General features: G+C 41.1%; 1 protein-coding gene across 1 annotated transcript; it reads left to right on the top strand.

The window, feature by feature from the left end:
* Positions 1-734: 734 nt before the first annotated feature.
* On the top strand, positions 735-1538 carry LOC311367869 (myosin-4-like; the record flags this gene model as incomplete). Its single annotated transcript, XM_084486716.1, has 4 exons — positions 735-941; positions 1024-1167; positions 1258-1414; positions 1507-1538. The coding sequence occupies 4 exons, from the start codon at positions 735-737 to the stop codon at positions 1536-1538; spliced, it is 540 nt and encodes a 179-aa protein (XP_084342842.1).
* Positions 1539-15823: the final 14285 nt, after the last annotated feature.

A 15823-nucleotide genomic window follows, 5' to 3' on the forward strand; every position in this document is an offset into this window, starting at 1 on the left:
GGCTTTAAATGTACGAGCACCAGGATCACATTTTCATTCTATAAATCAGCTTAACCAATCACACTCGGATATCTTTGCCATAGTCACCATGGACACTGTACATGTTGTAGGATATGGCGGAGGTAGAAGCTTTAAAAAATTTTTTACACAAAGTCATTATTGCATCCATATTGGTAAACTGCATTCATAAACCTATAATTATAGCTATCTGTTTTATGCATCAATCATTTATGTCGATACCAATCTGCGCTACAAGCAAATGTTTCCTTGCACTGCGGCACGTGAATATAGGTTGCTTTCGATAACATGATTCTTATTTTAATGGGAGTATACAGTGATTAAAACATACTCATGAATGTTATAGACCATTTCTGCCAAGTCTGTTCCCCTAGTTGCCACTAAATTCTACACACTGGACCTTTAAACAAATATAATCTACTGACCACATGCATTGCATGACCAATGCATGTTATGCAGTGTGATTGTATTTTAAGAAATATGAACCAGCATTTAAAATACACTGCACCTCGTCATAGTAGTATCTGCACATGGTAAGTAAGCTGCAAATAACATGTCTTTCCATTTAGGGGCTGACACTTGAAGATTTCTCATTGGGAAGAAGAACAAGGTAAGAGTTATTTTACCAAAGACATACCGATCTGTATTAGAACAATTTGAGCATATGAGAAGCATCAAAACATTTCATCATCTTTGTCTGACAGTAAGCTGCCACCATGAGTACGGACGCGGAGATGGCCTATTATGGCAAGGCTGCGATTTACCTCCGTAAGCCAGAGAAGGAGAGGATTGAGGCCCAGAATGCGCCCTTTGATGCCAAGAGTGCTGCATATGTGGCTGATGCTAAGGAGCTGTACGTCAAGTGTACCATCATTAAGAAGGAGGGTGGTAAAACCACTGTTAAAGTGTTGGCTACAGAAGAGGTAGACTGCTTTTAATTTATTGCCATGAAGATTTTTTTTTGCAACGTTTTCCAAATGTCACCATTTTTTGTGACATTTTTAGGAGAGGACAGTCAAGGAGGATGATGTCACACCCATGAATCCTCCCAAGTACGACAAAATTGAGGACATGGCCATGATGACCCATCTCAATGAAGCCTCTGTGTTATATAACCTCAAAGAGCGTTATGCAGCATGGATGATCTACGTAAGATATTTTACCAACTAAATAAAATAAAATAATACTTAATGATATACCAGATCATATTAATGATAATCTCTGAATGATTTCCTTCAGACCTACTCCGGGCTGTTCTGTGCCACTGTAAACCCCTACAAGTGGCTCCCAGTGTACGATCAGGAGGTTGTCAATGCCTACAGAGGCAAGAAGCGTATGGAGGCACCACCCCACATCTTCTCTGTCTCTGACAACGCCATCCAAAACATGCTCACTGGTATGTATAAGCAAATCTGGCCAAAATAAATGTAATGATGTACGGTCGAAATGTTTGAATAAATGTAATACTTTGATTGATTTATTTTGCAGATCGACAGAATCAGTCTGTCTTGATCACGTAAGTTTATATCTGTTGATGTTTGGTTGGATGATTTAACATTACAAGTAAAAAAATACCTCACAAAAATCTCACGAAGAATCAGACAATTTAAAAAAAACTCAAAATTACCTTCTTTTCACACCCAGTGGAGAATCCGGTGCTGGAAAGACTGTGAACACCAAGCGTGTCATCCAGTACTTTGCTACCATCTCAGTGGCTACTGACAAGAAGAAGGAAAATGCTTCCAAGATTCAGGTATGCTTAATAAAACATAAAATCAGTATACTATATAAGAAATGTATCATCACAAATGACATGAAACACCAGAGATGTAGCGATGCCCTGAGAACTGAGGATCAATACTGTAACTTTTATCATAGGGGTCACTGGAGGACCAGATTATTGCAGCCAATCCCCTGCTGGAGGCCTACGGTAATGCCAAGACTGTGAGAAATGACAACTCATCTCGTTTCGTAAGTACAAACTTAGTGTGTCAAACTAATGAAATTACATACTTGATCTTTGACAAAAACTGAAATGAGGCTTTTGTACAGGGTAAATTCATCAGAATCCATTTCGGTGCAACTGGTAAACTGGCCAGTGCTGACATTGAAACGTGTAAGTATCTTCTACCCAAATAACAACAAATAAAGGAAAAGTACATTTCTTTGCACTTGTTTCATGCCCATCGACCTGTACACTGGGATCTGACGGGGCTAGAAAGAAACCTAAACTTCTCCCAACTTAAAGTGCAGAAAAACTGACTATCCCTTTAATGCTCATTATGGGGGGAATAGGTTTTGATCTAGTAATGTCAATCAAAACTTTGTACTATTATTTTAAAACCTTGAAGATCTGCTGGAGAAGTCCCGAGTGACATTCCAGCTTCCCGATGAGAGAGGCTATCACATCTTCTACCAGATGATGACCAACCACAAACCTGAGATTGTTGGTAAGATGGTTTAGTAGTGAGAAATAAATGTTGCAGTAAGATGTATTGTTATTCTATAGGCTTGCCTTTAACTTATCATTCAGGACTTTGAAGTACAAAAATAACAATTTAAGGTTTCAATAGTTGTCACTCAAATTTAAAATTGAATCATTAAAATGACCATATTATATTTTCTGCAGAAATGACCCTCATCACCACCAACCCCTACGACTTCCCCATGTGCAGTCAGGGTCAGATCACTGTGGCCAGCATTGATGACAAAGAGGAGCTGGATGCTACTGATGTGAGTCAATGTTAACAGCTACCTTAGGAAGCTATTTTAACAGGCAGAAACTAACCAGGACCAAAAAATGTCTATGGACTCTGGGCCAATCAGAAAACTTGCTCTGTCTGTGTACAGCAGATTCAAGAAAGCTCTGTATGTTTCTAACCAAGTTAGAGTTAATAGAGACTCTTTGAATATTCTTTGAATTTCATTTAATATTATATACTTTGTTTTCCTACAGGATGCTATTGATATTTTGGGTTTCAATAATGAGGAGAAGATGGCCATCTACAAGTTTACTGGTGCTGTGCTTCACCACGGTAACATGAAGTTCAAGCAGAAGCAGCGTGAGGAGCAGGCTGAGCCAGATGGCAATGAGGGTGAGTTCAAAATGTTAAAAAAAAAAAAATACTGGATTTCCAAAGTCCAGCTTTGCTGTAAATTGTTGTATTCACTATCTGTATAAAATTGTCATCATTCTTTCTTTCATACAAAAAATGCAGAGGCCGACAAAATTTCCTACCTGCTTGGTCTCAACTCTGCTGACATGCTCAAGGGTTTGTGCTACCCCAGAGTGAAGGTCGGAAATGAGTTTGTCACTAAGGGACAGACAGTACCTCAGGTATGTTAATACCATGGAATGATTATCGAAACATCATTGTAATAGTAGTCATTTTCATGTATATCTGATCTTCCACCCTGCTCTAGGTGTATAACTCAGTGAGTGCTCTGGGCAAGTCTATCTATGAGAGGATGTTCTTGTGGATGGTCATCCGTATCAACCAGATGCTGGACACCAAGCAAGCAAGAGCATCCTACATTGGTGTGCTGGATATTGCTGGTTTTGAGATCTTTGATGTAAGATTGCATTTCTTATAATAACAATTTCACCGGCTAAAAGAAGTGTCTACGTGGATGAACATTTGTTAAACTAATGTTCTCTATCAGTACAACAGCATGGAGCAGCTGTGCATCAACTTCACCAATGAGAAACTGCAACAGTTCTTCAACCACCACATGTTCGTCCTGGAGCAAGAGGAGTACAAGAAGGAGGGTATCATCTGGGAGTTCATTGACTTCGGTATGGACTTGGCTGCCTGCATTGAGCTTATTGAGAAGGTAAACATCATTGTAGAACTAAATATCACAATTCTAAGTCTGATGCAAAACCATCTTATCATAATGTTTCCTGATATTTTTTTCTAAATAGCCAATGGGCATCTTCTCCATCCTTGAAGAGGAGTGCATGTTCCCCAAAGCCTCAGACACTTCCTTCAAGAACAAGCTGTATGAACAACATCTTGGCAAAAACAAAGCATTTGAGAAGCCCAAGCCGGGGAAGGGCAAGGTTGACGCTGACTTCGCCATGGTGCATTATGCTGGTACCGTGGCCTACAGCGTCGCGGGCTGGCTGGACAAGAACAAGGATCCCCTGAATGACTCTGTTATTGGACTGTACCAGAAGTCCTCAAACAAACTGCTGCCTGTCCTGTATCCAGCTGTAGTTGAAGGTACATATTCATACCAAGTAACCATAGTTTATAACTGTTAATCCATTCTTTTATAATACACATTTATTTTGAAGCCATTTATTGCCTCTATCTTATTAACAAAAACGTGAAAAATGTTACTAATTACCAACAATTTAAAACAGAGACTGGGGGTGCAAAGAAGGGAGGCAAAAAGAAGGGTGGTTCCATGCAGACTGTGTCGTCACAGTTCAGGGTAAGCATTTTGAGAAAACTGAAGTTCATTCGTGAAAACCATTTATTCATAGTTGCTTTTAATTCAAATGTATATCTTACGTGAACAGGACAATTTGGGCAAGCTGATGACCAATTTGAGGAGCACCCATCCTCACTTTGTGCGTTGTCTCATTCCCAATGAGTCAAAAGTTCCAGGTAATAAATCTTCAAATACTCTCTAAATTTCAGGTTGGCGTTGTAGTAGAATATAGCAAAATTAATGACATATTTTAAAAGTCTGAAATCTATAACATTTCACAGGAATGATGGAGAACCACCTGGTTATCCACCAGCTGAGGTGTAACGGTGTGCTGGAGGGCATCAGAATCTGCAGAAAGGGCTTCCCCAGCAGAATCCTCTACGCTGACTTCAAGCAGAGGTATTAACTCTTTGACAGAAAAATTATATTGTCATAATTATACAATAACTTAATTTATATATTTAGAACTTCTTTATATACACCTTTCTTTTAAACACTTAACATTGCACTCCTACAGATACAAAGTACTGAATGCCAGTGTCATTCCGGAGGGACAGTTCATTGACAACAAGAAGGCTTCTGAGAAACTGCTTGGGTCCATTGATGTGCCTCACGACGAGTACAAATTCGGACACACCAAGGTATGTTTATTGTTGTCAATACATATTTGTATTTGATTGAAAGTTACTCTCTGACTAGATGTTTTTCTTACCTTAAGGTGTTCTTCAAAGCTGGTCTTCTGGGTACTCTTGAGGAGTTGCGAGATGAGAAGCTGGCATCTTTGGTCGGAATGATTCAGGCTCTCTGTCGTGCTTACCTCATGAGGAAGGAGTATGTGAAGATGACAGCTACAAGGTATGTTTCAAAAGATACATAGGAAGATATGCTATTTTGTAAAACCAATAATTGTTTATTGGTTATTATTAAATGGACTGCCTTTGCGCCACAGGGAAGCTGTTTACACTATTCAGTACAACATCCGCTCATTCATGAATGTCAAAACCTGGCCATGGATGAAGGTGTACTACAAGATCAAACCTCTTCTGAAGAGTGCTGAAACTGAGAAGGAGCTCTCTGCGATGAAGGAAAACTATGAGAAGATGAAGACAGATCTGGCCACTGCCCTGGCCAAGAAGAAGGAACTTGAGGAGAAGATGGTTTCTCTACTGCAGGAGAAGAATGACCTTGCATTGCAAGTGGCCTCTGTAAGTAAAAAAATGTATTTGTCTCAACATGTACACACAATGAGATACATGTGATATGACATTTGATATGACTGATATGACAACACAATTTAAACAGGATGGAGATAATCTGAATGATGCTGAAGAGAGGTGTGAGGGACTCATCAAGAGTAAGATCCAGCTGGAGGCCAAACTCAAGGAGACAACTGAGAGACTGGAGGATGAAGAGGAAATGAATGCTGAGCTGACTGCCAAGAAGAGGAAACTGGAGGATGAATGCTCTGAGCTCAAGAAGGACATTGATGACCTGGAGCTTACCTTGGCCAAAGTGGAGAAGGAGAAACATGCCACTGAGAACAAGGTTTGTAAAGATTCTTTGAAAGGAGATAGAATAAAATAAAACACAAATAAGCATGTATTACACATCATTTTGTTTTGTTTAGGTTAAGAACCTGACTGAGGAGATGGCGTCTCAGGATGAGAGTGTTGCTAAGCTGACAAAGGAGAAGAAAGCCCTCCAAGAGTCACATCAGCAGACTCTTGATGACCTGCAGGCAGAGGAAGACAAAGTCAACACTCTGACCAAGGCCAAGACCAAGCTTGAACAGCAAGTTGATGATGTGAGAAAAGCTCAGATCAGTCATGCAGTTGAGTGAATATTCAATATTGCATTTTATTGTTCTTAATTATTTTCAATTATTGACATCCAGCTTGAAGGTTCTCTGGAGCAAGAGAAGAAGCTCCGTATGGACCTTGAGAGATCCAAGAGAAAGCTTGAGGGTGATCTGAAACTGGCACAGGAATCCATCATGGATCTCGAGAACGACAAACAGCAGTCTGATGAGAAAATCAAAAAGTAATGGCATCAAACTAATTATGCTTTGTTTTTAAAGATTCATACATTCATATGTATATGATTTGTATGCTATTAAGTTGTGTGGTATTGTTTCATCATCAGGAAGGACTTTGAGACAAGTCAGCTTCTAAGCAAGATTGAGGATGAGCAGTCCATGGGTGCTCAGCTTCAGAAGAAGATCAAGGAGCTTCAAGTAAGACAATTTATATGACAATCCCACATCAATGTACCATAAATAATAGTACATTTTTACTAGGGCTGGGCAAGTTAACGTGTTAATAACGCATTAACACAATCATATTTTAATGCGATTTATGACAAATTGCCCACAGAATGTCAACATTCATGTCAGAAATCATTTTTGTTTTTAGTTCCACTTACTCTACATTCAATTACACTTGCAGTAAGTGACTGCCTGATTACAATTGCAGCAAGTGACAGCCCGTTCACAATTCCTGTGATGATCTGTGGTGCTACTTAATTGAATTTAACTATTGTACTATTGTACAATTGTACTAATTAACTGCCTGTTTACAAATCCCAAATCTGTGGTGTTCCGTAAGTTTCATATTCAACCCACACTGAGTAAGTCAATAAAACTCCCTCGAGATCACTTGGTCTAGTTTTTGCTTATTAAGTACATTTGGTATGAATGATAATGTGTCATTCCATTTGATGATCTAATTTAACTTTAATTGGAGTGGATTTAAATAGAATATTAAAAGTGTGATTGATCGCGAGTTAACTGACCAAACTATGCGATTAATCGCGATTAAAACTTTAAATCTTTGCCCAACCCTAATTTTTACAAAACATTATGTATTCCTTACTTATTAGGCACGTATTGAAGAGCTGGAGGAAGAGATTGAGGCTGAGCGTGCTGCTCGTGCCAAGGTTGAGAAGCAGAGAGCTGATCTCTCCAGAGAACTTGAAGAGATCAGTGAGAGGCTTGAGGAGGCTGGTGGAGCCACTGCTGCTCAGATTGAGATGAACAAGAAGCGTGAGGCTGAGTTCCAGAAGCTGCGTCGTGACCTTGAGGAGTCCACCCTGCAGCATGAAGCCACTGCTGCAGCTCTGCGTAAGAAGCAGGCTGACAGTGTAGCAGAGCTGGGAGAGCAGATTGACAACCTCCAGCGTGTCAAGCAGAAGCTTGAGAAGGAGAAGAGCGAGTTCAAGATGGAGATTGATGACCTCTCCAGCAACATGGAGGCAGTTGCTAAGTCCAAGGTGAAATATCTTTGAAATAAAATATCCAATATTATAATTAATACTATATAATCTATATAAGAAACCACTTTTGCTAACAACTAAAACATTGTATCACCAGGGAAATCTGGAGAAGATGTGCCGTACTCTGGAGGACCAGCTGAGTGAAATCAAGGCTAAGAGTGATGAGAATGCTCGCCAGATAAATGACATCAGTGCTCAGAGAGCAAGACTGCTGACAGAGAATGGTTAGTATTCACAATTACTTAAAAACAAACCTGCATATTAGAATAGCCCTAACCATAACCTCAACACTAACCTCCAACAAATGCAACCCAACCCTAATCATATATTTAGGGAATACATGTGGTATTGCTATATTTTATAGTGAAAATTTATGTCATCACCTAGGTGAGTTTGGTCGTCAGCTCGAGGAGAAAGAGGGTCTCGTCTCCCAGCTTACCAGAGGCAAGCAGGCCTTTACTCAGCAGATTGAGGAGCTGAAGAGGCTAAATGAGGAAGAAGTCAAGGTAAACCATCTTTACAATTTTTTAATAATCCTTTCATGCTAATTCATGCTACTTTTTTCATGCTATGTTTAAATGTGTTAATTAAATAAGTCAATCACCTTTTGCAGGCCAAGAATGCTCTTGCTCATGGTGTGCAATCAGCCCGCCATGACTGTGACCTTCTGAGGGAGCAGTTTGAGGAGGAGCAGGAGGCCAAGGCTGAGCTGCAGCGTGGAATGTCCAAGGCCAACGGTGAGGTGGCTCAGTGGAGGACCAAGTATGAAACTGATGCTATCCAGCGCACGGAGGAGCTTGAGGAGTCCAAGTGAGTCAAATACTTAATACTTTGGCTAAAGTAGACATTATATTTGATGAATGTCCACAAATTAAACCATGTGATACTTTAACAGGAAAAAGCTTGCCCAGCGCCTTCAGGAGGCTGAGGAACAGATTGAGGCTGTGAACTCAAAGTGTGCCTCTCTGGAGAAGACCAAACAGAGACTCCAGGGTGAGGTGGAGGATCTCATGATTGATGTGGAGAGGGCCAACGGACTGGCTGCCAACCTTGATAAGAAGCAGAGGAACTTTGACAAGGTGTTTTATCATTCATTGAGATGGCAGTTTAAATTGTATTATCCTATGTTTTTTTCTTCAAATGATTAACGTGTACCGCCTTATTGACAATATTGTGCAGGTTTTGGCTGATTGGAAGCAGAAATATGAGGAAGGCCAGGCAGAGCTTGAAGGAACTCAGAAAGAGGCTCGTTCTCTCAGCACTGAGCTTTTCAAGATGAAGAACTCCTATGAAGAAGCTCTGGATCAGCTGGAGACCCTGAAGCGTGAAAACAAGAACCTCCAACGTGAGTTAAACTGTTCATTTTGGCATCAATGTTGCCAAGATTACTACATATATAACTTCATTGGAATTGATGACAACAACAGTATGTAACCCTCCTAACAGAGGAAATTTCGGACCTGACTGAACAAATTGGTGAGACTGGAAAGAGCATCCATGAGCTGGAGAAATCCAAGAAGCAAGTGGAGACAGAGAAGAGTGAGATCCAGACAGCCCTAGAGGAAGCTGAGGTGCTTGTAATAAAAATACAAATAAATCAAGCGATACCTTTGTTATTATGAAATAGAATGAATATGCCAACACTGGTTTATAATTTAGGGTACTCTGGAGCATGAAGAGTCCAAGATCCTGCGTGTCCAGCTGGAGCTCAACCAGATTAAGGGTGAGGTCGACAGGAAGCTGGCTGAGAAGGATGAGGAGATGGAGCAGATCAAGAGGAACAGCCTGAGGGTCACTGACTCCATGCAGAGCACACTGGACTCTGAGGTCAGGAGCAGGAATGATGCCCTGAGAATCAAGAAGAAGATGGAGGGAGACCTGAATGAGATGGAGATCCAGCTGAGTCACGCCAACCGCCAGGCTGCTGAGGCCCAGAAGCAGCTGAGGAATGTTCAGGGACAACTGAAGGTATGACACAAACTAATGTCCAGGACTTAAAATATAAGGACATTAATATCCCGTTGTGACATCTTCCATGGTTGTTTCATTTTCATTTTAGGATGCCCAACTGCATCTTGATGATGCTGTCAGAGGAGGTGAAGACCTGAAGGAGCAGGCTGCCATGGTGGACCGTAGGAACGGTCTCATGGTGGCTGAAATTGAGGAGCTGAGGGCAGCTCTGGAACAGACAGAGAGAGGCCGCAAAGTAGCTGAGCAAGAGCTCATTGATGCCAGTGAGCGCGTTGGACTTCTGCACTCTCAGGTAATCAAACAAACATATTCTTCCAAGAAATGAGTTTCCTAATATTTAGTGAGATTATACATGTGTCATAAACATTGCAAACGTTGACATTTATTTCAGAATACAAGTCTTCTGAACACAAAGAAGAAGATTGAGACTGACCTGGTCCAAGTCCAGGGTGAGGTGGACGACACCGTCCAGGAAGCCAGGAATGCTGAAGAGAAGGCCAAGAAGGCCATCACTGATGTAGGTTTGCTATTATTTGTTAATTCATTGAATTGGAAATTGCTTGAACTCTCAATTAATATGATATATTTTATGTAAGGCTGCCATGATGGCTGAGGAGCTGAAGAAAGAGCAGGATACTAGCTCTCACCTGGAGAGGATGAAGAAGAACCTGGAGGTCACAGTGAAAGACCTGCAGCATCGCCTGGATGAGGCTGAGAACCTGGCCATGAAGGGTGGCAAGAAGCAGCTTCAGAAACTGGAGTCCAGAGTAAGATACTGTCACACATGGATGTATTTACAGTTCCAGCATAATAAAAGAGTATATTTATTGAAAATATTTGATTTCTTAAGGTGCGTGAGCTGGAAACAGAGGTTGAAGGTGAACAGAGACGTGGAGTAGATGCTGTTAAGGGTGTCCGGAAATATGAGAGGAGAGTGAAGGAACTCACCTATCAGGTATGCCAGCTTATATTGAAAATAATATTTAAATCAATGTATATCAGAAAAGATTACAGTCAAGAGTCTGGGGCACAACCATTTTCATCACTTTAGACTGAGGAGGATAAGAAGAATGGTGCCAGACTCCAGGATCTTGTTGATAAGCTGCAGCTGAAGGTGAAGGCTTACAAGAGACAGGCTGAGGAAGCGGTAAGTAGAAACGACATCCGGTTGTTGCATCAATTTTGGTACTTCTTATTTAAACAAAATATGTATGTTCCTACAGGAGGAGCAGGCCAACTCTTACCTGTCCAAGTGCAGGAAGGTTCAACATGAGCTGGAGGAGGCTGAGGAACGTGCTGACATCGCTGAGACTCAAGTCAACAAGCTGAGGTCTAAGAGCCGTGATGGTGGCAAGGTAAGTTCATCACTCTATTAGCCCATTGACTGAGAAAGAAATGAAATGCAAACAAAAATGTTGGTTTAATGTCTATCTTTTGTTCTCTTCCCCAGGGAAAGGAGGCAGCTGAATAAGATGTAATGCATCATTGTACATTTATAAAGGCATGTCATAAAATATGACTTCTTGTTTATAATAGATTATGAGCTGCAATAAAATATTATTACAAAGCATCTTTTTTTGTTGATAGTTTCACTAATTACTTTATTATTTTGAGTAACAATGTGCTTCATCACCATTTCACCAACTTTTAAATTTGAATCTGATCAGTCAATATGAATTAAACTCATATACAGAATTGTACAAATAAGCACAACTCTGGAATGGCTACTATGAAAAAATATACAGACAGAAACAGAAAATTATCACTGAAATATTTTATGTACATTCATTAGTTGTTTAATGATTCAAAGTTGTGCCGTGCAGAAGGTTTACATTTAAGAGATCAGATAACAATTCATACTTGGGAACAAACAATCAAAAAAAAAAATCTGGAACTCAATAACGTTACTTTTGTCTTCCTGATTCACGCTGGCATAAAGAATGTACCCACACACACAGAGCACCCCCCCCACACACACACACACACACGCACACTGAGCACCCCCCCAACACACACAGCACACTTACACACTAACCCTACTCTAAAAATGGTGCCGCAGATGGCTGCCGTGTCTCAAGCTCCTCCTCAACTTCTTTTATTACTTTATTTTTATATTTACACCTAACTCTTAGTAGCAGGCGAATGACCAAAGCGAGCCCTACCATACTATATGATATAAAACAACTTCTGCGCATCAAAACTACGGTGAAAAACACTTTTTCACCACCACCGACAAACAATGGCAATCTACCTTGGCTACCTGCTGCTTCACCGGACATTCCCGAAATCAGAAGCCCTGGGTTAAAGGAGAAGTCAGAGCCAAACTTAAGGCACGGACCGCCTCCTACAACTCAGGTGATTTGGAGGACAGCAAGTCCAGGTATGCGCTCCGGAGAGCTATTAACAGTGCTAAGAGACAATACAGGGACAGAGTTGAGTCTAACTTTCAGGGCTTCAACTCAAGACACATGTGGACCGGTATAAGGACAATAACAGACTGTAAAAGGACAACAAGGGGCTGAGCTTCCTGATTGGGAGACCCCAGGCAGTGTGGTTAGGAAACCGCCCATGACTGCGTGGCCACACACAGCTCCAACAACATCATCAAGTTTGCCGACGACACAACCGTCAGCAGCCTGATCACCGACGAAGATGAGAGGGCATACAGAGAGGAGGTCAGAACCCTGACATCTTGGTGCCAGGACAACAACCTCCATCTCAACCTCAGCGAAACCAAGAAGCTGATTGTGGACTACAAAATGTGACAGGGAATAGGACATGCCCCCATCACCATCAACGGGACGACAGTAGAGAGGGTCAGCAGTTTCAAGTTCCTCGGGGTCCACATCAGCGAGGAGCTGACCTGGACTCACCACACCAACACCATCACAAAGACGGCAATACAGCGGCTCTTTTTCCTCCGCAGGCTGCGGAGGTTCAACATGGACACCAGGATACTCTGCAACTTCTACAGGTGCATCATAGAGACTATCCTGACAGGGTGCATCACCGCCTGGTACGGCAGTTGCTCCACCCTCAACCATAAGCCCTTACAGAGGGTGGTGAAAACTGCCCAGCACATTACCAGGACAGAGTTGCCATCCATGGAGGACCTCTTCACTCAGCGGTGCAGGAAGAAGACCAACCGGATTATAAAAGACCCACATCACCCCAGCAACAAACTGTTCCAGCTGCTGCCATCTTGTAGACGCTACCGCAGCATCCGGTCTCGCACCACCAGACTCAGGGACAGTTTCATACCACAGGCCATAAGACTGCTGAACTCCTGAGCTACCTAGCTCACCATTATGTAACTTTATAACAGTCGACATCTGGATGAAAATGTCTGTTTACATTCACAATTCACTCTATGCTGCATCCATTTATACCTTAGTTATTATTATACATTACAGTTATGTTGAAGGAGCCTGAGACTTAAGAATTTTATTGCGAGCGACTGCACCTGTAATTGTTGTGCATATGACAAATATAACATCTTGAATCTTGAATCATGTTAAATGGGGCGGTGATCCTTCAACCTGAGAACAACAAGTCCTGTATCCATAAAGGATCTGCTTTATTATGTTAACCATTAAAGAGTTTGACACTTTAGAATGACGGTACAATCATTCACCATTAATTAATATTAGTAAATGCAGAAATAAGCCTTCACCCACAGTTAATTAAAAGTTAACTAATGGCTAGTTCATTTACTAATGGTGTTGAATTAGGAATTTATGTAGTGTTTTTCATTGTTGTGAACAACCAAATGTAGATTTTGCATACATTGGCGATATTCCAGCCAAACTAGCCTGAAGCTCCAATGACGGCACCAATTGTTCTACAAATGTTGTATTTTTTTTCTTTCAATTGTCCTCCTATAAACAGTTTCTGGGGTCATACAACTCGCTGTATTTCTCTACCTCAACTATCAACTGCACCTCGTCCTTGATGGCAAATTGAAAAGAGCAAGAAGATGCAGAGTACTCAAGAGGTTCATAGTCTGTGGACGCCAGACACAGGGTTCTAGTTTTATGTGGGGCCTATAACTTCAGTTATTTCATTTTATAGGATATGGGGATGTCACATAATCCATACGGTGGGACCATGATGCACCCCCGCTACACCCTGGCCTACGGTGTAGCCAGACTACAATGCAACTGTATGCATAAATGCAACTACTTGTTGATAGTAGTGAATAGTAAAATATATATTAACAATTTTGAAAGGAGGCCATTTCCTACCCTGAAATATGTAACTGCAACTACTAATCTATAAATTATTAAATTAATTGAGATATACACTTACAGAAATTTTGACATGTGTAAAAATATAAATATATAATATATAATTTCTATTTTATCATTTTCCTGCGCTATGCGTCTGCTGTGTAGCGTGTCTGGGGCTCAGTATAGTAGTTCTCATTGATAAGAGTTTTCTCAATTATATGTTATACAATGATAATATTATATTCTGAGGCAAATTATATATATTTTCTCATAGTAGCTGTGCAATAAGCAGGTATTCTGCCAATTTCTGCTACCCATCAGATTTAGCTTCCTAGTGGTTCTGCACATGCGCATGACGACCCTATTGAGTATTTGTGTACACATACACATACTGTACCCCTGAAATCTCCAATACGTTATAATACAGTATCAAAATATGCTCCCCATATTCTTATAGTGTACATGGAGTGAGTAGTAGTGTAAAATAACATGTTTCTGTAGTGGGAGCATCATTTGATAGAGGCAGTTGGTCAACAGATTAAATACGCTACCAAACACTTAAGGTAGCACTTTTTGATAGGGTAGCATGATTCGATAGACTCTGATACTGTATAAAAACGTCTTTATTGGAGATTTCAGGGGTACAGTATGTGTATTTTACACCAATACTGCACCGTGGATCAATAGAGCAGAACCACTAGGTAGCAAAATCTGACAAGGGAGCAGAAATTGGCATAACACAGGCACTAAATAAACCTCTTTAGAGTGATTCAAGACCCCACCACTTCACATTGGGATAGTGCTTCACTCTGCCAGGGTTTATTTCAGGATAATGACCGGCTCGCTGTACATTATACCTTACTAAGTGAATTGGCAGGGGAAGACGGTGACTAAAAACAAACATGTTAGGGAGTCCAACTGCCCCTCTAGTCCATGTTCACGGCACCCAAAATCTTGCAGAAATTACACACATTTATCAATTCAATTCAAATTGGTTCCAAATGGGCCTTGACGCCGGACCAATGTCTCTATTGGATCTTCATCAATTCATTATTTCTCCAGAACGTACAGATGGCTAGTCAGATGCTGGTGAATTGGCATTATTTCCAAGAAACATTTCAAACACCTACAGCCGCAAGATTTGGTCAGTCTCACCCATACCCTCTGAATTACTTTCCACTGATGCATATAATATGTTTGCTTGTAAACATTAGACAAGCCATTAGCAAAAAAGATGATGCAACTAGACCTTTAACAAATACTTAAAAGGCTGATCACATCACCCTTATATTCAGATTCCAACACTGGCTTCCAATGCACTTCAGAATTTACCTCAAATGATGTCTGCTATTAATCATTTCCAAACAATGGGCCAAAGTACATCTCTGAACTGCTCGCTGATGAAGAACCCCCTGGACAGCTTAGGTCATCAGAGCCTGGCCTTCTAGAACAAGAACACAGAATTGTGCAATACAACATTGTCTAAAGTGAACAGACAGATTTATACAGTGAATGGGGATGAAGGCATGGAATGAAAGCCAGGTGTGGGCTATCTGGTTTTACATGCCCGCCAGATGCATCCTGGACCACATTGGGGCTCCAGGATTGCAGCTCCCTGGACATGGCTTACTGGGGTTGTACAAGAGCTGAGCTCCTTCAGCATTCTAGTGTGTACCTCACACACTGAAATTGGCTGCTGGCCATCCAGGTCAGCAGCAAATCACTTTCCCACATGGTGATGTAGGTGTGTTCTTAAGGACATGAAGTGGGAGCAAGATCTTCCTCTTTGCATGGTTTATGCATTCACTTCCTATTTTTGGATGTGAAGCACACACAACACACAACGAAGAGCATGGACTGGTGGAACTGGCACTTCACAGCCTTGACATACTTTG

This window comes from Micromesistius poutassou (genome assembly GCF_964030765.1).
Source record: "Micromesistius poutassou genome assembly, chromosome: 22".
Taxonomy (NCBI): domain Eukaryota; kingdom Metazoa; phylum Chordata; class Actinopteri; order Gadiformes; family Gadidae; genus Micromesistius; species Micromesistius poutassou.